Source organism: Mucor mucedo (genome assembly GCF_025094135.1).
Source record: "Mucor mucedo strain NRRL 3635 chromosome Unknown EV154scaffold_270, whole genome shotgun sequence".
Lineage (NCBI taxonomy): Eukaryota > Fungi > Mucoromycota > Mucoromycetes > Mucorales > Mucoraceae > Mucor > Mucor mucedo.
The window spans coordinates 13,778-36,532 of record NW_026252554.1 but is presented as its reverse complement, the minus strand read 5'-3'; the positions used below and the strand labels follow the sequence as shown (position 1 = coordinate 36,532).

Genomic DNA, 22,755 nt, shown 5'->3' with positions numbered 1-22,755 from the left:
TGGGATAATCACTGATAAAATATTAATTGATCGAATACGACACGAGCTTAGTTTAAATGTTTCAGGCGATGGTTATATACAAAAAAAAATGTTTTGAATAGAAACAAGCTATAATTCATACTTTACCACATTCTATCTCCCAGCCAGATTTTTTGTTAGATATAAAAAGCCGCAATGATGTTAATAAATTTTCTAGTTTCAGGATTATTTTTCTTGGTATCTGACGTCCAGATCATTAGAAATTATAATATTAAAAGACCCGAAGTTATTTATTTGTATTTATATTTTAAATAATCATAGTATCAGTAGTAAATATTCATCGGAACAGTATAAAACTGTATCTAAAGAAGAAATATACAACAGCTTACACAAGGCCTCCTACATATGTACATATATTTAATCAAAGGGAGTTCGCGGTAAAGTTGAGACATGTCTAAAAGATACTCCACAATGGTTGGGAATAGCTTCTTTGGGCAACGCATTCTATTACACATAATAAAAAATGAACAGGTTCATCCATTAGTGTCAGGTAGTATATATCCCATTTCTTTGGTTTTTATTTTACATACCTTGTAATCATCTAATTTTACAAAAGCAGTTCTACTTAAGTTGGTTACGAACCATTCATTTTCCTCCTGCGTTGCATCAAATAAATAAGGATTTCTAGTTAAATCGATTTCAACAAAGTGGGCCGACCATTCTACAATTCTTTGATGGCTGTTATAAGTGACACCACAATCCGAGATGTCCAAAACATCTATTTTTGAGCCTAAAACTGCTTCGTTAAGAAAATGTATTCCTGAATTATATTTGTATTAATGAACCACTTATCTATTAGAATATCCTGCGTAATAATTACCTTTGTCTCCAATTTTTGGGTTACTATGGAGTGTTAGCTTTTGAACCTTTATTAAGCTTTCGTTGAAATAAGAGGCAAGCAATTTCGTATCTAAGTGGTTGCATTAGTTCGAATTCGAGGGAATATTTTATATTATCGCTACCCTCTCCCGTTAGGCTACAATTCGCTAAATCTAAATGGTCGAATGAAGACTTAATCTTAAATAATTGTTTCAAATCACATAAATCTAATGATGTCCTTGTTGAACGGTTGAGAATCAATTTTGATAATCTAGTGGAAGTAATTCAGTTAAAGAACCCCTTTTTCGTCTATATTAAAAAATTTACTTTGGAAGCTCTAGCAACATATCGAAATTTTCCCAAGCTGTTTCACTGGAAATGCTAGATAATTGCAAACAGCTGACCTGTTTCAGATTTTTCCATAATGGAGTCCAGTGACACAACGTATCTTTTGTAAAGTGATTATCCGAGATGCGAATAGTTAGGCCAGAATCCATAGGTGCGGTAATCCGATAATTTTTATAGGCTTCGCTTATGGCTGTGTCAAAAGGGGTTTCTTCGCCTAAATTTGTATCTGACAAGTCGATATCTAGGATAGAAGGAATTTTTGTAAGTAATTCTGGCAATCGTTGTAGTATAACTGGTCCTAGAGGGTTGTTCGATAGAATGAGCTTTCTAAGCTTAGAGAAACCCATGATGCTGTCTAAACAATCAGCGGTTAAAAGGTTTCCACTTAAATCTAATTCGGTTATACTCTTGCTTGAATTATATAAAAGCTCTGATAAATCTTCGTCGTCTACATTAGTCGACAGGAATTAGCATTTTTTTTTTTACTTTGTTAGCTACTAAATGACGCATACCCAGGAAATTGGATGACAAGTTTAAGATACTTAATACACCAGAAAGTTGAAAAACTTGTTGAAAAATGTCGATATAATCAGAGATCACTTTTAAAAAGATTATTAGCCAATAGTGAATGGAATAGCTAATAAAATACTTACTTAAATAATTCAGCAATAACTCTGTCTTAGACTGCTCTTCTAATATTTCTTCTAACATTTCTGAAGGACTTATATTTGCCTTGGTGATTACATATTGATAAACTTCTAGTGGACTCTTATAAATGATACCTATAAATACGAATTAGCCTGAGAGTAACTCTATTTGATTTTCCTATTAAAAGGGAGGGGTGGAGGGCTTACGTCTGACGATAGCTTCCATAGCCTGGTTATCTTCTGTCACAACATCCGCTAAAACATCTTCCGGAAAAGCGTCTCGATCATTTGTTTCGATATGACTTATAACAATCTACCATTTAAAGCAGTTAACACGCTGATATGTTTTTCACCATTTTTTTTTTTTTTTTTTTTACCTTCACACCGTAGTCTTCCTCACATTTCAATTGTACGTCATTTATCACTGTTTCAACAAGTTCCGGAAATGCAGCATAGTAGATAGAAAAGTGAACAGGAACTGGTTCTATTTTAATGTTGACATGGATTGTCTATGCAACAAAAGCCAAAGTCAGGACAAAGTTGCAGAAAATGAATAACGAAATACTTACTCCGGACTCGATTTTTATGTTTACAGGAGTTATACGAGACTGATCACCTTCATGATCACCTTCATCGTCCGTTAAACTATCTTTAGGGAGTTTTGCTCGCTGATGGGGCAGGTGAGTAAAGTTAAAAATTATCAGATTGTTCCTTTCCTACCACAATTTGTTCCTCGGTTCGTTTGAGGGTTAGTAGTTCCTTATAGTGGTTGATTTCTGATTGGTTTCCAAAATAGGTATAAATTTTGATAAAAAATTTATATACAGTAATTGTCAGCTGGAGTTTATCCAACTTGCTGACTGCAACAGCGTCGATAAACTCTAACACTTCATTGAAAGCAGCTATATAAGCAGCTTTCCTCTATTCTCGAGAAAGAAAGATCAATATGATTTATACATCAAATTGCACGAATCTGGAAAAAGTTTGTTACCGATTCTTTTAAATTCCACAGAGCTTCCGCCTTATAAAATAAAAGTTGAGCATGTAAACAATGAGAATAATCTACAGCCTCAACGATGGATGATAAACCAGTATCCACGCTTTTTATGATCAGTCGATATGATCCGTGCTCGCTTAAAAACTGAATGTGTTGCAAAAACGATTCAGCGATAGTTGCATTAGAATAGTTGTCATTGATGGAATTATTTAAATCGGCTTGCAAAGACTTCACTTGAACAGCAATTTCATACAATTCTTCCTACAAAGGGACAGTTAATGATAACAGTAAGACAGAACAATTGCGGAATTTACACATCGTTTCTTATATTTTTGATCCAGATCCCTTATTGTATCTTCGTAAATTTGAAAGCACTGATCAAATTCGCTCATAAAAATAAGGTATATGACTGCATAAAGAATAAGCAAAATACCCTTATTTAAAAACAATAACATTGATACCAATCACTCACATTGCTCCTCAAAACAGTAGAATTCATCGTCCCTGAGTCCATGTCTTTTTACGATACGATACTCCTTTCCTTGACAGAACAATACGTTATTAAGCTGATTCATGCGCTTATATAAATTTCCCAACTCCCACCAAGCTGTTTTTTCAGCTACGAAATCGTTTAGCTGAATGGCGATTGCCACTGCCTGCTTTATATTCTCTATTGCTGCCTCAAATGCAGAGATCTTTGATTCCATTACGCCCATATTTAAGTGAGAAGCTTGAGTAAGTTTTAATAGATCATTCGGTTCTGAATCCTCAATATCACTTAAGTCCATTGTATCAATGACCTCCCGTTCCAGTTTATAAAATTGAAGTGCGTTATCAAAATCATCATGTCTACATTCGTCCTGGTTAAGACTTTTCGTAAAATATATATCTCCCAATTGTTTGTATATAGCTTGAAGATTGGATCGGTTGCTCGGTTGCTCGTCTCGTTTATAGATATCGATAGTTAGCAATCCATGCTTTATAGCCAATGGATATTCATCCAATCTAAACAACCTATTAGCGGCACACAATATAATATGCAAAAATAAAATAAAAAGTTACTTTAAATAACATTGACTCATGTTAGTGTAAATTCTTAAAAATAATAGTTAGTTTTTTATGAATCAGCGATATCACACAAGTAACTATACCTTGGTATAAACATATCATCTTGATCGTCCTTCAAAAGCTTGATAGCCTTCTGGCAATATTTGATCATAGTGGGTAGATGGTGTAACACTACTGGATCCTCGAATAGCACCATCTCTGTTGTGTCAATGACGAGTTGGACAGCTTGCTCCTTTTGATCATTGGCAATATGTAATTTATAATTATCGAGGTTCTTTTTTATTACATCTTCCACATTAGAAACATTTGCAAATTCAATCCCAAATGTTACTTTTTTCCCCATGTTGTAAGAAGAAAGTTTAGAGCAGCGAGTCAATTTCAGTGTCATTTAAGTTTTTTTTTTTTTACGGTCACTTGACTCAGCAGAAAATAAAAAAGTCGGGATTCTAACAAATAACTATATACGTTTAACACCAACCGCAAATCCTTAGAGAAACCAATCCTTTCTCATAACGTATAAACTTAGACTTGGCTTGTAAGAGATAGAGTCAGAATTATTAAACGACGAATCGTATCTGATTTATAAACAAGTCGATTAAAACAATGTACCACTGGACATACCACGTAACATTTCAAGCTTAAACACTATGAATAACGATAGTAGTGGGTAATGCTATTATTTCGCCTTGATTTGCTCTTAATATATGGACCAATCAGAAACACTACACAACACAGTTAATACTATATTAGCACTTTAATATCGGCAATCATATTCTGTAAGTCTCTTTGACCTCAGATTCCATTATATTTTCTTAGTTGACAGCTTGTAGTCTGGTGCTCATTTTTTAGGAATTTTTATCTTATATTCTTTATCCTTATTTTAATCTACTGCTTTTTTTTAAAACTTGCCAGTACCAACGGTTAAAAATGTTTTTAAACAAAATGATATCTCTGTTCGCTAATATAGCAGCTAATCTAAAGCAATTCTTGTAAGTTTCAATGAACCATTTATATACAGGTACTTCTCTAATAAATAAACGAAATTCAAGACCTAAGTTTCCTTTAAAAATTCTTGCTTAACTAAAGCCGATGTAATATAGGCATTTGGGTAATTTTGCGGTCTCTGTGACAATAAGCATAAATGCTTTATTTGTTTTTATAAAGCAATCTTTACCAAAAAGATACATCAAAAAAATGTTTGACATTTAGCGAAGCATACATATAACTTCAAAGTATTAGAATGCAAGTGTGTGCAAAGATTACCACATGATATGATAACTTTATTTGGAACATTAATAACGTTAGAACATTTTTATCTGATGATGAAAAAAAACATATCAACTTGGTAACATTGTTTTCTTAGGTGGCTTTTGTGTCGTCCTTCTTTTTTATAGAAGATTTGGTAAAACTGATAATGGCAACATAATAATAAATTATGAATTGAGGCAAAGCTCTTTACCTTGGAGGAGGTTGAAGAGTCATTCAATTTATCTTTTCTTGGCCTAAAAAATGTAAAATAATTTACTTGCTGCTATTGGTTTCAATCTAAACAAACACAAGATAAAACGCTGCACGACAAAAGGTTATTACCACTTGACAGGTTCTATGGTGTATTTGACCTGTCTGCAAACAAAAAATATGAGCAATTTATGACACCGATCGAGTTGTAGATCCCTTTTTTATAAGCAGCCGATACTTACAAAATAATAAGACGAATGCTCTAAATATGCTAACTAACCAAAATGTTTTATTCGGCATCTATGTAGACCATAGGGCTGAAGTGTATTTCAATATGTATTAGGGCAGACAAAGAAAGCCTGGTATCATGTAAATATGCTTTTACATAGAACTTTTACATATTGAATTAACTTGAAAAGGATAAAAAAAAAAAGAACAAAAAAAAATTCTAGATAAAAGTTTTAGAGAAGAAACATGAGACAGGACAGGCCTAGAATTACATATTTATCTTCGACACAATGCTTATGCTTTATAGGAGTGTCAAATGGAAACACTTAAAAATTTAGGAAGACAAACCGAAACTCCCTCTTGTTGTTGGAAATGTTTTGTTAGGAAAGGATGGAGTGAAAATGAAAGGTGCCGCTGGTATAATATGACGTCGTTTAAAATAACAGGAACCGCTGGTGACCTTCTCTTTGGAATTGATGGGTACGAAACTTCGAAAAAAAATTATGGGATGTGGGTTGTGTCAAAGACAATTAAAAATATTTTTGTAAAACATGTGTTACGCTATGGCAACGTGGTACCAATCACATAAAGAATATGTTTAAAGCCTCATTTTTAATTTGAAAAACTTTAGCCAGATCTGGAGTCAACCGTAGAAAAAGTTAGGTAAGTATTGAATCTATATAATTGTCTTATTAAACATGACAGGTTTTTTTTTTTTTTTTTTTTTTTTTTTTTGTCCCGATTTTGTTTAATTTACATTTGCGTTGTCCAAAAAGGGTAGGTTAAGCATTCTAAAATCATTTACAGCCCATGCCAAAGAAAAAAAATTAATCATAGCTCTTCAGAGTAAAGTTTATCAGTCAAATGAAAAGAAACAGGAATTTGTGCCGTTTCATTTTTTGTGTTTGATATGCTTTGATTTAGAAAGAGGATCTAATATATATATTACAGGTCAACAAATACTTCAACGCCACACGATGGCCGAAAAAAAGGATTGGTACCTTAAAAGTTTTAAACGCCTACCAAATATTTTATTTTTACGCATGTCGCGTGTACGACTATAGAATGGCAATGCCAGGCATAAACAAGAAACGCTTACAAGAAACAACTACTAAAATAGAGCGAGGACAATTTGGAACTCCTTGATAAAAAAACATTTTTTTTTTTTTGTAATTATTTGCTTTTACTTTCTTTATAATGACACCAAGCGTTGAGGAAGATTCCAGCTCCTCATTGGACAATACAAGCTATTTTGAAATGGATAAACAATCTGGTAAACTAGTTGTAGGACCCGAAGGAAACACCATACTATGTGATTCACCAGCACCTTCTGAATTACCACCTTATTCGAGTCCTGACGAAGCATCGACTTCCAAAGAAATACTTCGTAAACGACATTCAGTGAATGCTAGTAGACGATCGATATCAACAGAACGTACCAAACCTAGAAGAGTGATTGGTAACTTCACTTTGGTTAATACGCTGGGTTCTGGATCGATGGGAAAAGTACGCCTGGCAGTACATAACATTACAGGTGATAAGGTAAGGACGTTTTGTTTGTATAGAGTACATATTAAAAATAATTTGAAATAGCTTGCAGTTAAAATTGTCCCACGCCGACAACCTAGAGATGGTAAATCTAGTAGGAAGAAGGAAAAAGATGAACACCGCGAAGTGAGGACGATTAGAGAGGCCAGCATCATGTTATTACTTCATCATCCTTATATTGTCAGCCTCAAGGAATTGGTCATATTGGATTCGTATTACTATCTATTTATGGAATATGTAAATGGTGGCCAGCTATTAGATTACATCATTTCTCATGGTAAATTAAAAGAAAAGCAAGCCAGGAGATTTGCTAGACAAATAGTGAGTGCATTAGGTATGTGATTTATTTAAATAAAAAAGGGGCTTTCATTTTTCTCATATCTGTTATTAGACTACTGTCACCGAAATTCAATTGTTCATAGGGATTTAAAGATTGAAAATATCTTGATTTCACAATCTGGCAATATCAAAATTATAGATTTTGGATTGTCCAATCTTTTTTCGCCTCGTTCTTCATTAAATACTTTTTGCGGTTCGCTTTACTTTGCTGCGCCCGAATTATTAAATGCAAAAGCATATACGGGGCCTGAAATAGACGTATGGAGTTTTGGTGTTGTCTTGTACGTGCTTGTATGTGGTAAAGTTCCTTTTGATGATCAAAATATGCCGGCATTACATGAAAAGATTAAAAGGGGTGTGGTTGACTATCCCTCACATTTGAGTACAGGTAACATCTTAATCGTTCTAGGCCAACTACATGGTTTCCTTAAAACTTGTTAATAGATTGCAAAAGCGTCCTATCTCGAATGTTGGTAACAAATCCAGCACATCGCGCCACGGTGTCAGAAGTTATTATTCACCCTTGGATGAATAAAGGCTATGATGCACCGGTTAACAACTATTTGCCAGACAGACCCCCATTGACATTGCCTATTGATATGGACGTGGTTCGAGGTATGACTGGTTTTGAATTTGGAACTGAGGCTGAAATTAAAGATAAATTGGAAAAGATCATCACATCCATTGAATATCAAAAAGCTGCCAAAATTTTGGCAGATCGTACAGCAGAAACACACCGAAACCATCGGCAAGGCCATACTTCAAGATTTTCACCGCATACTAGCAAAAAAGCTTTTGTGTTACCTAATGAAGATCCACAATCAATCCCGGCTGCTTATCATCCTTTAGTCTCGATATATTATTTGGTTAGGGAACGATTAGATCGAGAAAATGAACAAAACTCACCACTAAGTCCAGATACAGCAATATCTTCCAGTTTACGCATACCAGATATAACTTTACCTGAGAACGCACATGCTTCAACAAACATACCGTATGAATCTGTATTTGGAGATGAATCCGTCTCATCTGGTGTTGCGTATGGAAAGAAGGGTAAGGCGACTATTCATGTGGATGAAGATGGGCATATGCTGGAGACACCTAATACGGACACACTTCATGCTATTGAAAACGGCATCAATCGATTGTTTACACGTACTCGATCTAACCAGTCTTCAGAAAACACGGATGAGGGATCTCCGGGAGGACGTGATTCCAATAATGTCCTTCGTCGTTTAAGTCTTGCATTATCTCGTACATCTACAGATAAGGGATCAAGATCACGTAAGTCGAGTGCAACCCATGGAGAAACCACGGTACTATCGTCTACGTCCACCCCCATACAAATCCCTTCACGAGAAAATGATGGCAAATACCTATCCAAATCCTATGTGTCGCCCAAATTCCCCAATTCGAAATACAACTCACAGTATCATCATACTTCTGATCAAAGCCAAAGCTTACAACAGTCAGATTTGGATGTGGCTACGGCTGCTGCTGCTGCTGCTTCCGTCTCGTCGGCAAATACATCCAACAGCAACACCTTCGGAAACAAAATTAGCAAGATATTACCGCGAAGAATGACTTTAGGACAATCCAACATAAATGCCGAAAATCATAATAACTTTTTGAATATGGTACATGGTCATCATCACCATGAAGCTCGGGGCACTTCTAAAAAGTCGCCTACCAAAAACCCATCATTGGTTGTGGATTGTGAAAAGAAAAAAGTGCATGATCATGAACAGTCATTCCCCGCCACTGCAGGTGGATCTTTCCAACAAAAGGGTACGGCCGATGAGAATATTAAACCTGTTTTCTTAAAGGGATTGTTCTCTGTGACTACGACTTCGACAAAGCACCCCTCGGTGATACGTGCAGATCTGATACGTGTATTGGAGCGTATTGGAGTGAAATGGCGAGAAAGTAAAGGACGATTTGAATGTGTTCATATGCCTAGTATTGATTTAAATGTGGTGGTGAATGACGAGTTAGAGGATCAACATTCGTTTTCTTCGGAAGAAGCTACGACAGCTGCAACGAATACGCCTGTAGTGCCAGTACCGGATCTAGTTGTGCGGTTTGAGATATATATAGTTAAGGTGCCATGGTTGTTAGGTATGCATGGCCTACAATTTCGTAGAGTGGGTGGAGATCCATGGCAATACAAAAACATGTGTAGCAAAATATTAACTGAACTAAAACTGTGAAAGATAAAAAGAACACACATATATTCCCCTCCCCAAAAACACAATTGTAAATATGCAATATAAACAAATACATCCTTTTTTTTTATTGTTATTATTATTTGGAAATTAGTTTTTGTACACTTTATTTATTCTTGATCTGACTCTTCTTCCTCCTCCTCCTCTTCATCCTCCTCCTCTAATTTTCTCTTACTACGTCTTTCTTCCATGAATTTATCTACAACAATGGTGTACATTTCATTCTGCAAAGATTTTGTCTTGCTGTAATGTGCATTTAAACGCATTAATTCGGCTTGAAGAGCGTTTACTTGATTTTGTAAAGCAGATGTAGAATCATCCGTCTTTTTTTCAAAGTGTTAATGACTGCTTAAGCTCCTGTACCTTTTTTTTTCAGTTGTTTTACCTTCATATCTCTGATGGTATCCCCGGCTATTTTAACAGGTTCTAATTCGGTCGGGATCGAAGAATAAAGTGGACCTGACTCGACTAATTGTTGATGAGCTGCTAAATCCATGGTGGTGTTTTGAATGACTTGTAAAGTAGCATCACGATGCTCTTCTTCTGATGTAGGCATTGCACGCTTTAATTGTTTCCATGGCATGGGTGTGATGGTTTGAGTGGCAGCGTCAGGATGTAATTCGATGGGTCTCAGGAAACACGCAACGTGACTGACAGGACCTTTATGTGATTCGAATTTACGAAGAGGCTGTCTACTTAAGACATCCCAGACAATACAATTACCATCCTCTGCTCCTGAAATAAGAATTGTGCCGTCAAAGGATAAAGTTAAGGTATTGATTGCGCCTGTATGTCCAGTGAAGACGTGTCCAAGTGTAGGTTGTTTACTTCCTAATGAAGAAGGTGTAGATGATTTGATACCGACGGATTCTACTCTGCTCATACCACCTAAACTTTCTGTAGTGTTGATCTTGTAAGATTGATCCTGGCGACTCTTGTATAAATCTACAGAATAAATTTTATCTTCACAAGCTGCGAAAATTGTGGTTTCGGAAGGATCCATAATGACGCTGGAAACAGCCTTGGGGAATAAAAATGTGGTTAAAAGCTGACCTGTTGCAAGATCCCAGAGCTTCAAATTAACGTTAATAACCAATAATGACAATCTCTGTGTTCTTTTTTTTTTTTACCTTGACTGTATGATCCAAACTGGCGGTACAGACACGAGCACCAGATAATGTACCATTGCCAATAAATATATCAGATACGGGTAATGTATGGTCTGACCATGAATATAATGGGGCGGGACGAGCTGTGATATCCTCATAGCCTTCTGCGCTGACGGGATTTATTAAATGAGCAAGAAGCCATACATTGACAGCAGCATCCTCACTTGCGGTTAATAAGGTTGAATCATCGTTACTGAAGGCGAGACGGGTGATACGGCGATAATGGGCCTCAAAGACACGCATCAAATGACCTGTGGGAATGTGCCAAAGATAGACTTTACCACTGACAGTGGCGGCAGCTAAATATTGACCTTGGTGAGAGGAAGCGACACTGACCATTTTCTCTGCTGTGTTCATTTTGTGCAAGACTTGATCTCTTTGCCATTGGTAAACGTTTAAATTGGCGCGATCGGTTTGTGCAGTTACGATGGAGCCAACTTGGAAACTAGCTCCAGGTTTGGCGACCATAGTAAGGCCACCCTTGGGTGACATGCTCTGCTTGAATGAAAATAAACTAGAGCCGGAACGAATATCCCAAACATATATCGTGTTGTCTGTGTTGGAGGCGGATAATGCTACTTCAGTTGCCATTTTATTAATGTTGTTGAGCGATTGAAAAAGTCTTTTTTCACCCAGAAAAAAAATGCATTAGAACTTCCCTAGTCAGCCACATGGGAAAAGCAGTCCATAAATCATATCTTTATGGCATAATATGTGAAGACGTGTTACTCTCACCGACTGCAAACAAAATCAAGACATATAATAGAGCTCCTCAGACTTTCTTATTTAGGTAGGAAAGAAGAGTTTAACAAGTTTACCGCACAAATAATATACATATAAATGTTACTAGCAGATCCTGCTGAGGTACATGCAAATCTAGCATTTTTAATGAAAAATGCAACGCTATCATTAAGTGCGCCGTGTTTATGTGTATTACTTAAAGCATATATTTATATTTGGTTTTTTAATCCATGTGACAGAACTGCATTGTTACACCCCCTAAAAACAGATCAAGAGTTACTTTATGTCTCACCTCAATTACGCCAGAACTCTCAAATACGAATTAGTTATAAGAATTTATCAATATGCACATATCTTGCTAAGTCAAACTTTACATTACTTTTCTTTTACGCGCGCCATTGACAAAAGGGAGTGATTCGATACACACAGAAAGGGCGGACGTTAAATTACATGAAGGTATTTGCTAATCCATATATTACGGTAAGCTTTAATGTGCGAGTTTTCTACTTTAGACAACTCGAATTCCCTCTGAAATATATACCGAAATTCTTCCTAATATTTGCTGCAAACGATGAAAGAGTATCGATTTCACAAATCGTGCGTTGAGGTATTAATGTACAATGGTATTTACCATACCACGCGCACACGCAAGTACGTAATTCGATTATGAACTAATCATTATCGTGCCCGTAATAAATACTCTATTTGGTAAGGATTGAAAGAGACGAGTAAATAGTTTATGTCAGGTTGCTAATATTAAGTCAAAGCTCATTCAGAAAAAAGAGTTTCCAGACGTTTTTCAATAAAAAAAATCTTGTTGGCCATTCTTAACCCGGTCGAACCTTAATTCAAAAAAAAAATATGTAAGATTTAGAACATTTCATTCTGCATAAACTGATCGATCAAGAAAAATGCATAAAATGGCATCGAAACACCAATTAACATTGACAACAAGGCAGAAGAAGAACCTCAAGAAGAATCTCAAGTATCTATGCTATTAAGACAAAATAAATTAATACATATAACCTTCTGGAGCGTTTAAGTTTTTTCTGCGTTTTTACAAAAGGCAAGATAGCAAGCACATCGGAAAAGAAGCTGAAGTAACTGATAAATTTGACAAACGTAAAGGGGGCATAGCTTCAATTTGATTTGTCTCGCTTAAGGTAGAAACGCCAGCTTAAAAGTGGGGCCAGCTTGTTACAGTGTGGTTACAACTACTTACACCCCAATGGGCTATGGTTCAGTTGAAAGGAGTCTAAATCGCCTAAGGGGCCTCTTTAGAAGTTTTGATACTGCTAAGCTCGTCTTAGAATCATAGTTCGAGGTCATGAGCACCAAAGACAGCTTGAAAATATTTGTTTCGACGCACATAACAGCAATTCACGGCGTCATTGTTGGAAGCAAGATCTCCAGAAGTAAATCCGAAAAGATATCTTCCCTGCTCAACAATTATGGCAGCTTTCTAAAATCATTTAATCTCAAGGATTTGTTTCACAAATACAAGGAGTAACAGAACAACCCTCCCTTGATAAATCTTGACCAAGATTTATAATGAAGGCAACGTTTTGATCATTTAAGCTCAATACAAATGGAGGAGATTGTTGCCAAAAATGACTCTGATGATAAACAAATTTTCGACCTCAAGACAAAAATATCAAGGAGCTACCGTCCATATCTTCCCAAAATCAAAGAGGACTTGGAAACTCGACTTATGCCCGTGATTACATTGAATGAGCAAGAAATGCTGCTAAAAATCTACGCCTGTGATAATTTAAATGAGTTCCTTGCTCTTCAAAAAGATTTCATTGATCAAAATCCCCCCCCCAACGATGAAAGCGATTATATTTTCAGGGCTGTATTTGGTGCTTGCTATCTTTGAAAATCCAATCAGTTAAGTCATACCGGACATCCTGAGGATTGGTTTAGAATCAATTTATACAGTTTCGTTTGGGATGGTTTATACTTGAAGGAAGATAAATTTGTCAGCAAAAGATCCGAATATCACTCCACAATCACCAAGGACTTGAATGAGCACATGAAAAATAAGGTTCCAAACCAAATTGTTGACTTTGCCCTACACTCAGAGAACTGCAACCTACATCTCTTGACTGTTGAAGAAAGGAGAAGCATTAAATGTGTCAGCAGTGACATTGGGAAAGGTAAACTGATGCAAGCCTAAGTCCTCGATGTGTGGAGACACAAATTTGGTACGAAAAGCATCTTATTCCAGGAAGTCTCTCGTGCCAGTGGAGAGCTAATGAAGTCACTGTTTATGGAAGCACGCTTCTGCCATCAGAAAAATATCTCTAGTATGTGAAAGGCTGCTACCAATTCCCCGTATCACCATCAAGTAGCACTGTATTTGTGAGGCTTCATGTTCATTATTCAGTTAAAACACCTAGTTTTACTTAACTATCAAAAGTTCAACTATACCTTGAAACGTATTGACAGACAGCAAGCCGAAGACCTCTGCACGCTTTAAGCACTGACGTTAGCTAATTATACCAGCTCATAGGATTCAGAGCAAAGTCTATTTAGCACCAGTGAGAAAATTAATAAGTCTGTATGTAACACCGAGCCGGATTCATGCGAAGATGTTCTAATTTAACTTTATTATATCAAGTTTGATGAGGATATAAAAACTTCAAAAATTTAAGTCATCCAGGAAACACATCAGTTTTATTGTGCGCTCTATTTTGAACATTCAGCCGAATTTTCCACTGTCTGAATTTAATTTTAAAAAAGTCACAATCTACTCTAATGTCCAATGACATTTGCCTATTCTGGTTCACCAACTCCTATCCAAATGTAAAAAAAAAAGTTTTTTTTTTTTTTTTTTTTTTGGGAAAAGCCATCCAACATACTCAATAGGTTAAAGAGTTTTTTTTCCCTGGCCCTTTCTTTTTCCTCTTTCTAGTTTTTTTTTTCAACAAAAAAAAGCATTAAATATTTGACCGTTTTTATTAACGTCAAAGTGGAATAGCCCATCATCTCTTTAGAAACCGTCTTTAAAACCCACTTCTCTTCTCTTTTTGTACTCGGACTAGTTGGTTGTTCTGAAGTACAGAGACCTTTTCGACCTCCGTAATAACTATTTTATTCTATAACAAACACACCTTGCCCACATCAGATATGGTTAACACAACAAACACAACCGCCGCCAATGCTATTCCTGCATCCGGTGAAAATTATTCAATCCAAGAAGGCGCTTTTGAGGGTCCTGAAAAGCTCTTAGAAATTTGGTTCTCTCCTTCAGCTGAACGATTGAGAGCTCATCAAAATCTGTCCTCGTCTGAAGAATCGTCAGATACGGATCTGGAAACAAGTGAACGAACCAATCGTAATACTAGAAGAAGAAGTTATGCTGCAGTGGAAGGAAAGACCGGTCTTCGTGTCATCCCTAAAGCTGTCTTGGATAAAATGTTGGCTTTAGTCAAGTGTACGGTTTTGAATGTCATTTCAAATGAATATGTGGATGCTTATGTATTGAGGTAAGAAAAAAAAAGTTCAAAATAAAAAATAGTGAAGTTTATTGACACTATTTATATAAAATCAGCGAATCATCCATGTTTGTGTACCCACACAAAATTATCTTGAAAACGTGCGGTACTACAACCCTACTTTTAGCGGTATCTCGACTTTTGGAAATTGCCAAGAGTTATTGTGGATTTGAAAAAGTTTGGAGAGTGTTTTATTCCAGAAAGTCATTCTTATTTCCTGAGCGTCAAGTCGGTCCTCATCGTTCATGGGAAGAAGAGGTTGCATTCTTGGATGGGTTTTTCGGTAAGTTAATCGAGATATGATTTATTTTAGCAGACTGAACCCTAATAGATATCACAAAAATTAGATGCTGGATCTTCTTACAAGATTGGTAAGGAGACCCAAGATCAATGGCATCTTTACTTGACCAAGCCTTCAGATGATGTTTTAAGTCACTCCGTCTCTTCTGTCGTCCCTCATCACTTGCGTGGTGTGATGCAAGAACATGAAATCCAAAGCGGAGCTTCTACACCCGTTACTTCTGATACTGAAGATCTCTCCCCTTTTGGTAACGCAGGCTATTCTTTCCCCGATCAAACTGTCGAAATCCATATGACGGGTCTTAACCAAGAAAACATGAAGAAATTCTATCACGATATCAAGCAAACACCCAGTGGTTCTATTGGTGGACAGTGGGTTGACAAAGAAACTGGTATTGACCAACTTTACCCCTTGGCTAATATTGATTCATACTTGTTTGAGCCATGTGGTTATTCCAGTAATGGATTATGGGAAGACCGTTATTTCACTTTTCATGTTACACCTGAAGATGAATGCTCTTACGCCTCTTTTGAAAGTAATATACCCGTAGAGAAGTCGCATGCAAACATGGGCGAACAAAGCCCCATTGAAGCTTTGATTACTCGTGTTTTAGACATTTTTGATCCATCTTCATTTACCGTCACTTATTTTACATCCCATCATAAGGAACATCATAGTCACAGCCAAATGGTCCGTTCTATGACTTTATTGAATGGCTATAAGCGTACAAACAGAATCTTGTATGAATTTGACGGTTATGATTTGGTTTACGGTCATTACGCTAAATAAAATTAATGGTGATACGAAACTCCCTTCTAATCTTTTGGTTTAAATTGGTTTGTGCAACATGTATTGTAAAAGATCCACTCCAATTTCTCCTCTTTCCGAACTTGTTGCCCTATTTAAACGAGCTTTCTTCTTTTTTTTTATCTTTTTATCTTTTGCTTTTTTTTACACAAAAAAAAAAAAAAAAAAAAAAAATCACAAACACATGCGTCTTGAATCAAAAGTAAAAATATCAAGGCTAGCGAAATATGCTGTCCTTGTTTATATCATGATTTCGTTATTCTATACAACAAATCATTATTTTGCATCCCATCATGCTATATCTTCCAACAATAGAAAAGAAGAATTTGATCAGCGTATAAATTCTCTTCCTTATCAGGAACTTTCACCACCCATCATTGTAGATAATAAAATCAACCAAAATAATAATGACATGCTTCAGTCAAACCAAGTGACATGGCCAGGTTCCAAAGGTAAAGTGAACCATTTACGTAAATAGATCGTCATATCTAAATATATACCCTTCAATTAAATTTCTAGGCAGCGACGAGATTCATGGTATCTCTGCAGACCTTATAAAATCTAAAATATTCTCAAGCAGTATGGGTTTAGATAATGTTACACCTTACTATTTCAAGGCTTCGGCCGAAATGAAATCTCAGGATATCACTTTGGCTACTCTGGTAACTCGTAATAGATTTCGAGTTCTTAGCCGACTAGCTTCAAACTACAAAGGTATGGTGTTTTAAACTGGGGGAAAGGATAATCAAATAAAAAACCGGAGTGCTAAAAAAGGGTTATATTTGTATTAGGGCCTATTTCTGCTGCGATTCATGTTCTAGACGACAATGAAAAGGTTGCAACCATCAAAGAATTGGGCAAGATCTATAATTCAAATCCAGATATGCAGAAATATGTCGACATTCATTTGATTATTGATAAATTTGATAGACAATTCAACATGTGGAGAAATACTGCAAAACTATTCACCCGTACAGATTATTTAATGATGCTTGATGTCGATTTCCATCTTTGCACGGACTTTAGAAAGTCGATCTTTGAAAATCCCGAAATTTCCAGGATGCTTCAATCAGGAAAAACTGCCATTGTGGTTCCTGCTTTTGAATACTTAAACCAAAAGGATGGTAATGATTGGCGTACGTTTCCCACTGACAAGAGTGGTGTTGTTGACCAAGTTAAAAAGATGAAGCTGGACTCTTTCCATAGTAGCTGGGTTAGTGGTCATGGTGCAACAAACTATGAGCATTGGTACACCGCAAATGAATTATACCGCGTTACTGACTATGAGTTCTCATATGAACCATATGTCATTTACAAAAAGGAAGGTACGCCTTGGTGTGACGAACGATTTATCGGCTACGGTGCAAACAAAGCTGCGTGTCTCTATGAAATATTTATTTCTGGCGTTGATTATTGGGTATTACCCAATGATTTCTTGATTCATCAATCACACAAATACGCCAACCATGATCGCACAAGAGAGGTAAACAATCAAAAAGGGGAATATGCTTAGGGAGCTCTGGTTACTAACTCTATATTTATTTATAGCGCACCCATAACAGAGTCTTGTATGACAACTTCAGAAATGAAACTTGTCTTCGCTATTCAAGAAAGTATGTAACAGAGGAAACTTGGTATACACCAGCAGCTGACAACATGAAGAAAGTCTGTACAGACATTCCAAAGTGGAAGTACTTATCTGGCATTTCTAAAGAACAAAGAGCAGCGGATTTATTAGCCGAGGCAGCCGCTAAGGAATCGGCAGCCGAAGAAACAACATTACCATTAGAAACAACAGAATCATTATTATCGTTAGAAGATGAAAATGAAAATGAAGAAATGACAGCAGTCATTTGATTAATTTATTAAATAAATCGTGTATATTTTTCTTTTATAAATAATGTGTATACTTTAATACATGTTTATTCAGGTTTAGTCATTAATAAACCTCTCTTAGTAGAACTTCTTTCCCTACGTATCTCCTTTTGTTGTTGCTTTTGGTCCTTCTTTTTGCTGCCGTGTATAATTTGGACATTGTCAGATAAGGCCACAATCATTGGGGTACTTTGAGAAGAGGTTACCGTAAAATTGGTGGTATCTTGCTTTGTGGTTTCCGTACGTTTGCGTGGTTTTTCTTCGCTCTCATCGATCACTGACATCATGGGTCGAAGTACAACATTTAACTGTGAGGCAGATCTCGATTCCAAACCTGGTCTATTTTTATGACGTTTATTTGTTGTGGTAGCCACTGAAGTTACACCATTTAACTTTTGTTGACTTTGTAATTCATTAAGACGAAGCAGACGAAGACGATAAAGGATCTGATCAATGGATAATTCAATCTGTAAATGATTCTTAATAATTGACATTTCTGTATAAAAAAACGGAAGCATGCGTCAGTATATGAATAGAATTCTATGGAATAAACTTACTTGGCCAAGTCGCTTGCTCGCCACGTTTGACACAATTCATGACGTATTCAGTGGTTGGATTCGAAAGTACCTTTAAGAAATCAGAATAACCTACTTCAGGTACAATAGTAATGTCTCCCGAGTATTTTTGAGACATGATGGATTGGATCTTATTAAAGAATGAGGGCATAACACCAAGCTCAGTCAATTGAGTACACCTGTGTTGTGCTTCGGTTTTAGCCATGTGCATACAAAATGTTGCGGCTCGTCTTAATTTAGAAGGTGCATTTGCTTTTTGAAGGAACGGAATAACATGTGGATTTACTTGACAAACGATGAAATGATTTACGTTAAATAGTTCAGAGAGCTTGTTCATTGGTAGGTCACTAAGATAAAATCATAAGCACGATGATGTAAATAATAGTTAAAATATCATACTTTTCTACTGAACCGTCAATATATAGTTGGTCTAATTGATTACATTAGTAGGTTTGAAACTTAATATATGGGATGACCTACCGCTAGGATTCCAAGGGGCTACTTTTCCATTTTTATCCTTAGAGTATAATGGAGTAGATCCATAGAATACAGGCACTGAACATGAGGCAGCACTATAAATAAAGAATTAATAAAACAGTAATATGTATGGCATGACATACGCTTACACAGCAGACCAAATCAACTGTTATGATGAAATAGTCAGTATAAATGGTTTCATAGTAACCAAAAAAAAAGGGGGGGGGGCTTACCACATCAGGCGCTGTTAAATAATTCAATAGTCGAGGCATATCATATAATGTGGACGAACTAACTGTGATATTTAAAATAAACCTCGTTCTATTGAAAGCTTCCTGAAATGTCATATCACCTAAGTTGGCTTTCATTGCTTCTTTGAGAATATCCACATCAAATAGTTGGCCATTCATCATCAAGCGATGAAGGCGGGTATAAGGAGAATCAGGTTCACCATTGCGTTCGAACACATCCAGTCTCACAAGTGACGGATCAAACATGGAAGGCAACTCGTCAATGGTTCTTGTACACACTAAAGAAGCCATAATACTGCCACTTGATGCTCCTGAAATAATACGTGGTAATAACTGATTTTCAAACAGACATTTGATAACACCGATATGGTTTAATCCTAGTGTTCCTCCTCCGCTTAATAACAATGCTGTTCTTCCAAAACTCTGTCGGATGTTCATGAAGAAGTCATGCTTGGTCTTTAGATCCAAATTAGGATCATTTTCTGGATCAGAGGGTTCGTCACATATCCAATTAAGCTGCTTCACAACTTCTTCAATATAGTCTGATGTTAATTTCTTTGTTCCCACACGCGAATATGAATAAAGCTTCAAAACAATAGGTCAACACGGGATTCTGTTTTTTGGGGGGTGCAAAATGAAAAAAAAGGGACGTACCTTTGGGTTGCCCATATCACCAATGTTTCTGGCAAGACTTGTCCTTAAAGCAAATATCATTGCGGATTGGCCTTTATTTAAATGTCTAATTTCTCTTAATTGATCTAATCTAGTTTTGATTAATTCCCAATCATAGTCAGGAGATTTTATTTCGCTTTTCCATTTGTCGAGTCCTAGTTTGCAATTGTTACTCAAAATATGTGTATGTGTATCTTCTATGATATTCTACCATCAATGTCGTCCAAGATAGCTGCTATCTTTGACCATTCTCCATAACTTTCTGATGACCTAAGCAGATTCTCATAGTATATTTTGGGGTTATTTGACACCAGTCGATCATATATATTCTATGTAATAGTTACAATTATAATACTTTTTTTTTTTTTTTGCATAATAAATTTGTATTACGATGGGCCAAAGAGATGTCAAGTCGAAAGATTCTGTAGTTACTTGTGCTGCTTCAGTGTTTGGATCGACATGATTAGTTTGCCTCTCTTTTGTTGCCATTCGTTTGTATAGTTAAGATAAAGAAATAAGCAAAAAGGGGAAGGGAGAGTTTTATTGGTGTAGTGTTTGATTTTCACGTGCTATTTACTTCAACCGTCTGGGGAAAAGATGCACCTGACATCAGTGACATATTGTTTGATTGCTGGTAAAAAAAAATGGATTATGCTTTACGTAAGTATTTTAAAGGCCTACAAACTGTGGTTTAAACCAGTCATAAGCTTCTAATATTGACTGTCTCAAACAGCTATGCCAAAAAATCGCATTATCCTATCGCTTAGCTTTCATTATATCCCAATGAAGAAGCCCTCTAAATAAAAAAAGCTTGTACATATTTCGCATCGAATTGGAAGATTGGCATCCAGGACATCTTAGCTTTAGCATTAGTTTGATTATTGCCGATAAACTTCTCGTTTATAAGCACAACTAGGTTTACATGTGATTTTCCTCAAGTATTTTCAAATTTCGATATTCTATGTTTTTGGGGATTTGTAAGTATAAGGGCCAGTATTACTAAGTAGTCAATGCATAAGGTAACATAAATGCCAAGTATTAAGGGGTAATTCAAATTAATTTTATCGCGCGATTGTGCCTACGTATAGTATCTGCATATTCTCTTTACTCTTCTGTTGAATATTTGCCAAGGCAGCTGAATTTAGTAAAAACATTTTCTGATACCTGTTTTTGGTATTTTTAAGTGGACACCACATGTTCCTGGCTAGCCGATCATTTCTTCCTCCTTTTTTTTACACTAATTCGATTTTGAATACATAATGACCTCTCAACAACTAAGACTTCAAAAGCTGATTTGTGTTGTACAAATAAAACTTATTGTTAAGACCTATAAAAATTGGCTTTATGCTGCATAAAGCACACAATTACGCAAAATTACTTTTTTTTTTTTACCGTAAACATAATGTATACTAAATGCCATCATGATTTAAGTAATCGGGTGTTTTTTTACAGCTTTATCCGCTATTGGTTTTCACAAAGTATTGACCACAAAGCTATTAAATGGCGTATTTTATAAGCTTCTGTAGAATTTTCAGTATTTCTGCGATAATCTAGGTTTCATGTGTAACGATATAAATGTTACTCCTCCATATGTATAAAATGCGGATTTGCAGCATGACAGCCTGATTCATATAACAGCTACAGAAATAATATCAAATTAATTTTTTCAATCAGTAATTACACCCAATTAATGTTGCACTAAAACATTTAAGTGACTTATGTATGGAAGCCCATTGTATACTCTTAAAAAAGCTCACATCCTCAGTAGCTGAATACACGGTAAAAGTAACCTCTTAATGAAACATGAAGTGTTTACAGAGCGGGTATTTTATTCTTTAGAAATTAAGTATAAATATGAGTGCGCAATAATGAGGCGACAACTGTTCTGACACTAGAATGGATGCCAATGGAGTACTGCACGTACAATCTTTTGTTACACTCAATATATCAGGATTCTGTTTTATTATAAATAGAAGTGTTAAGACTAAGGTTGGATACTCAGATGTAATTGTGTGGAACCGAGCTATACCTCTAGGAAGCTAAATTTATTTGAGGTAAGATCGATAAGGTCTGGTGAATTGAAGTACAAGAATTCTGAATTTGGTGATTGTCCGAAATTAGAAACTATAGATGGAGTAGGCGATTCTATCTCTTCTTGGTGGCAGTTATACAGTTTCAATTGTCTCATAAGTAAAATCACAGTGCCGGGACCGACCGGGAAGTGCGGGTTGGATCACCGAGGTCACGCCTAAACGGTCTTTTGATATTCACAAAAAGGTCGAGTAAGCATTGATCACAAAGAAAGAATAATCACGAGAAATTTTTGAGGTATGAAAAATGGACACGATAGTTTCCAAAAGAAATCTGTCACCATATTGGTGGGCATATTTAGCTCTTCCATATTTAAATATTTATAGATGTTTGTCGTTTATAAAATAAATAGGGAACATGTGCATATTATTAGAACAGTGTTTCATTTAGCATTTATAGATTTACATTTAAAGTAGACTCTAAAGGCTATAAATCCAATTAGATAACTTTTTAAAATACCAACCTAGCTTTTTGTTTATTTTAACTATTGCCCAAAGTTTTATGTGGGAAAGTAAATACAAGTTTTTGCGGTTTCTATTTTTATTCTCCGTTACATTGGCCTGGGTATGCTAATAAAAGC

The 22,755-nt window shown here is 35.9% G+C and overlaps 8 protein-coding genes across 8 annotated transcripts; 4 read left to right on the top strand and 4 right to left on the bottom strand.

Moving 5' to 3' along the window:
* Positions 1-611: 611 nt before the first annotated feature.
* EV154DRAFT_161679 (uncharacterized protein) lies at positions 612-2,252 on the bottom strand. Its single transcript, XM_051594165.1, has 7 exons — positions 2,231-2,252; positions 2,061-2,166; positions 1,860-1,988; positions 1,719-1,805; positions 1,186-1,654; positions 860-1,129; positions 612-799 (listed from the first exon to the last, which is right to left on the bottom strand). Exons 2-6 carry the CDS (start codon positions 2,077-2,079, stop codon positions 883-885), a joined length of 951 nt encoding a protein of 316 aa, XP_051450257.1. The 5' UTR covers positions 2,080-2,166; positions 2,231-2,252; the 3' UTR covers positions 612-799; positions 860-882.
* Positions 2,253-3,314: 1,062 nt separating this feature from the next.
* Positions 3,315-4,261, bottom strand: EV154DRAFT_432872 (uncharacterized protein; the record flags this gene model as incomplete). The annotated part of the gene is made up of 3 exons (XM_051596696.1): positions 3,315-3,855; positions 3,913-3,945; positions 3,990-4,261. The coding sequence occupies 3 exons, from the start codon at positions 4,259-4,261 to the stop codon at positions 3,315-3,317; spliced, it is 846 nt and encodes a 281-aa protein (XP_051450256.1).
* A 2,112-nt stretch (positions 4,262-6,373) lies between these two features.
* Positions 6,374-9,776, top strand: EV154DRAFT_533053 (kinase-like domain-containing protein). Its single transcript, XM_051603960.1, has 5 exons — positions 6,374-6,478; positions 6,552-7,146; positions 7,198-7,486; positions 7,544-7,879; positions 7,936-9,776. Exons 2-5 carry the CDS (start codon positions 6,802-6,804, stop codon positions 9,699-9,701), a joined length of 2,736 nt encoding a protein of 911 aa, XP_051450255.1. The 5' UTR covers positions 6,374-6,478; positions 6,552-6,801; the 3' UTR covers positions 9,702-9,776.
* EV154DRAFT_533051 (WD40-repeat-containing domain protein) lies at positions 9,762-11,512 on the bottom strand. The gene is made up of 2 exons (XM_051603959.1): positions 10,847-11,512; positions 9,762-10,788 (listed from the first exon to the last, which is right to left on the bottom strand). The coding sequence occupies exons 1-2, from the start codon at positions 11,474-11,476 to the stop codon at positions 10,066-10,068; spliced, it is 1,353 nt and encodes a 450-aa protein (XP_051450254.1). The 5' UTR covers positions 11,477-11,512; the 3' UTR covers positions 9,762-10,065.
* A 1,996-nt stretch (positions 11,513-13,508) lies between these two features.
* EV154DRAFT_432868 (uncharacterized protein) lies at positions 13,509-13,805 on the top strand (the record flags this gene model as incomplete). Its single annotated transcript, XM_051596695.1, has 1 exon — positions 13,509-13,805. A coding segment is annotated over one exon (297 nt), but the record flags the coding sequence as incomplete, so codon positions are not given.
* Positions 13,806-14,481: 676 nt separating this feature from the next.
* Positions 14,482-16,342, top strand: EV154DRAFT_161593 (adenosylmethionine decarboxylase). Its single transcript, XM_051594164.1, has 3 exons — positions 14,482-15,117; positions 15,183-15,409; positions 15,474-16,342. Exons 1-3 carry the CDS (start codon positions 14,759-14,761, stop codon positions 16,214-16,216), a joined length of 1,329 nt encoding a protein of 442 aa, XP_051450252.1. The 5' UTR covers positions 14,482-14,758; the 3' UTR covers positions 16,217-16,342.
* Positions 16,343-16,365: 23 nt separating this feature from the next.
* Positions 16,366-18,124, top strand: EV154DRAFT_161571 (glycosyl-transferase for dystroglycan-domain-containing protein). Its single transcript, XM_051594163.1, has 4 exons — positions 16,366-16,686; positions 16,754-16,948; positions 17,026-17,717; positions 17,783-18,124. Exons 1-4 carry the CDS (start codon positions 16,419-16,421, stop codon positions 18,089-18,091), a joined length of 1,464 nt encoding a protein of 487 aa, XP_051450251.1. The 5' UTR covers positions 16,366-16,418; the 3' UTR covers positions 18,092-18,124.
* An 11-nt stretch (positions 18,125-18,135) lies between these two features.
* EV154DRAFT_533042 (acyl transferase/acyl hydrolase/lysophospholipase) lies at positions 18,136-20,699 on the bottom strand. The gene is made up of 9 exons (XM_051603958.1): positions 20,475-20,699; positions 20,296-20,413; positions 20,067-20,239; positions 19,395-19,997; positions 19,311-19,327; positions 19,165-19,256; positions 19,084-19,114; positions 18,667-19,031; positions 18,136-18,605 (listed from the first exon to the last, which is right to left on the bottom strand). The coding sequence occupies exons 1-9, from the start codon at positions 20,571-20,573 to the stop codon at positions 18,157-18,159; spliced, it is 1,947 nt and encodes a 648-aa protein (XP_051450250.1). The 5' UTR covers positions 20,574-20,699; the 3' UTR covers positions 18,136-18,156.
* Positions 20,700-22,755: the final 2,056 nt, after the last annotated feature.

Excerpts from the sequence above, each read along its gene's own strand:
- EV154DRAFT_161571 (XM_051594163.1), top strand. The coding sequence starts at position 16,419 with ATGCGTCTTGAATCAAAAGTAAAAATATCAAGGCTAGCGAAATATGCT. Across the intron at positions 16,687-16,753 it reads GACATGGCCAGGTTCCAAAG|GCAGCGACGAGATTCATGGT; the intron begins GTAAAGTGAACC and ends TTAAATTTCTAG. Across the intron at positions 16,949-17,025 it reads ACTAGCTTCAAACTACAAAG|GGCCTATTTCTGCTGCGATT; the intron begins GTATGGTGTTTT and ends TATTTGTATTAG.
- EV154DRAFT_533042 (XM_051603958.1), bottom strand. The coding sequence starts at position 20,573 with ATGGCAACAAAAGAGAGGCAAACTAATCATGTCGATCCAAACACTGAA. Across the intron at positions 20,414-20,474 it reads TGACATCTCTTTGGCCCATC|AATATATATGATCGACTGGT; the intron begins GTAATACAAATT and ends ACTATTACATAG. Across the intron at positions 19,032-19,083 it reads ATTGACGGTTCAGTAGAAAA|TGACCTACCAATGAACAAGC; the intron begins GTATGATATTTT and ends ATTTTATCTTAG.
- EV154DRAFT_533051 (XM_051603959.1), bottom strand. The coding sequence starts at position 11,476 with ATGGCAACTGAAGTAGCATTATCCGCCTCCAACACAGACAACACGATA. Across the intron at positions 10,789-10,846 it reads GTTTGGATCATACAGTCAAG|CTCTGGGATCTTGCAACAGG; the intron begins GTAAAAAAAAAA and ends GTTAATTTGAAG.
- EV154DRAFT_161679 (XM_051594165.1), bottom strand. Across the intron at positions 1,806-1,859 it reads GTTATTGCTGAATTATTTAA|TGATCTCTGATTATATCGAC; the intron begins GTAAGTATTTTA and ends TCTTTTTAAAAG. Across the intron at positions 1,130-1,185 it reads ATGTTGCTAGAGCTTCCAAA|ATTATCAAAATTGATTCTCA; the intron begins GTAAATTTTTTA and ends TACTTCCACTAG.
- EV154DRAFT_533053 (XM_051603960.1), top strand. The coding sequence starts at position 6,802 with ATGACACCAAGCGTTGAGGAAGATTCCAGCTCCTCATTGGACAATACA. Across the intron at positions 7,147-7,197 it reads ATAACATTACAGGTGATAAG|CTTGCAGTTAAAATTGTCCC; the intron begins GTAAGGACGTTT and ends AATTTGAAATAG. Across the intron at positions 7,880-7,935 it reads TCCCTCACATTTGAGTACAG|ATTGCAAAAGCGTCCTATCT; the intron begins GTAACATCTTAA and ends ACTTGTTAATAG.
- EV154DRAFT_161593 (XM_051594164.1), top strand. The coding sequence starts at position 14,759 with ATGGTTAACACAACAAACACAACCGCCGCCAATGCTATTCCTGCATCC. Across the intron at positions 15,118-15,182 it reads GTGGATGCTTATGTATTGAG|CGAATCATCCATGTTTGTGT; the intron begins GTAAGAAAAAAA and ends ATATAAAATCAG. Across the intron at positions 15,410-15,473 it reads ATTCTTGGATGGGTTTTTCG|ATGCTGGATCTTCTTACAAG; the intron begins GTAAGTTAATCG and ends CACAAAAATTAG.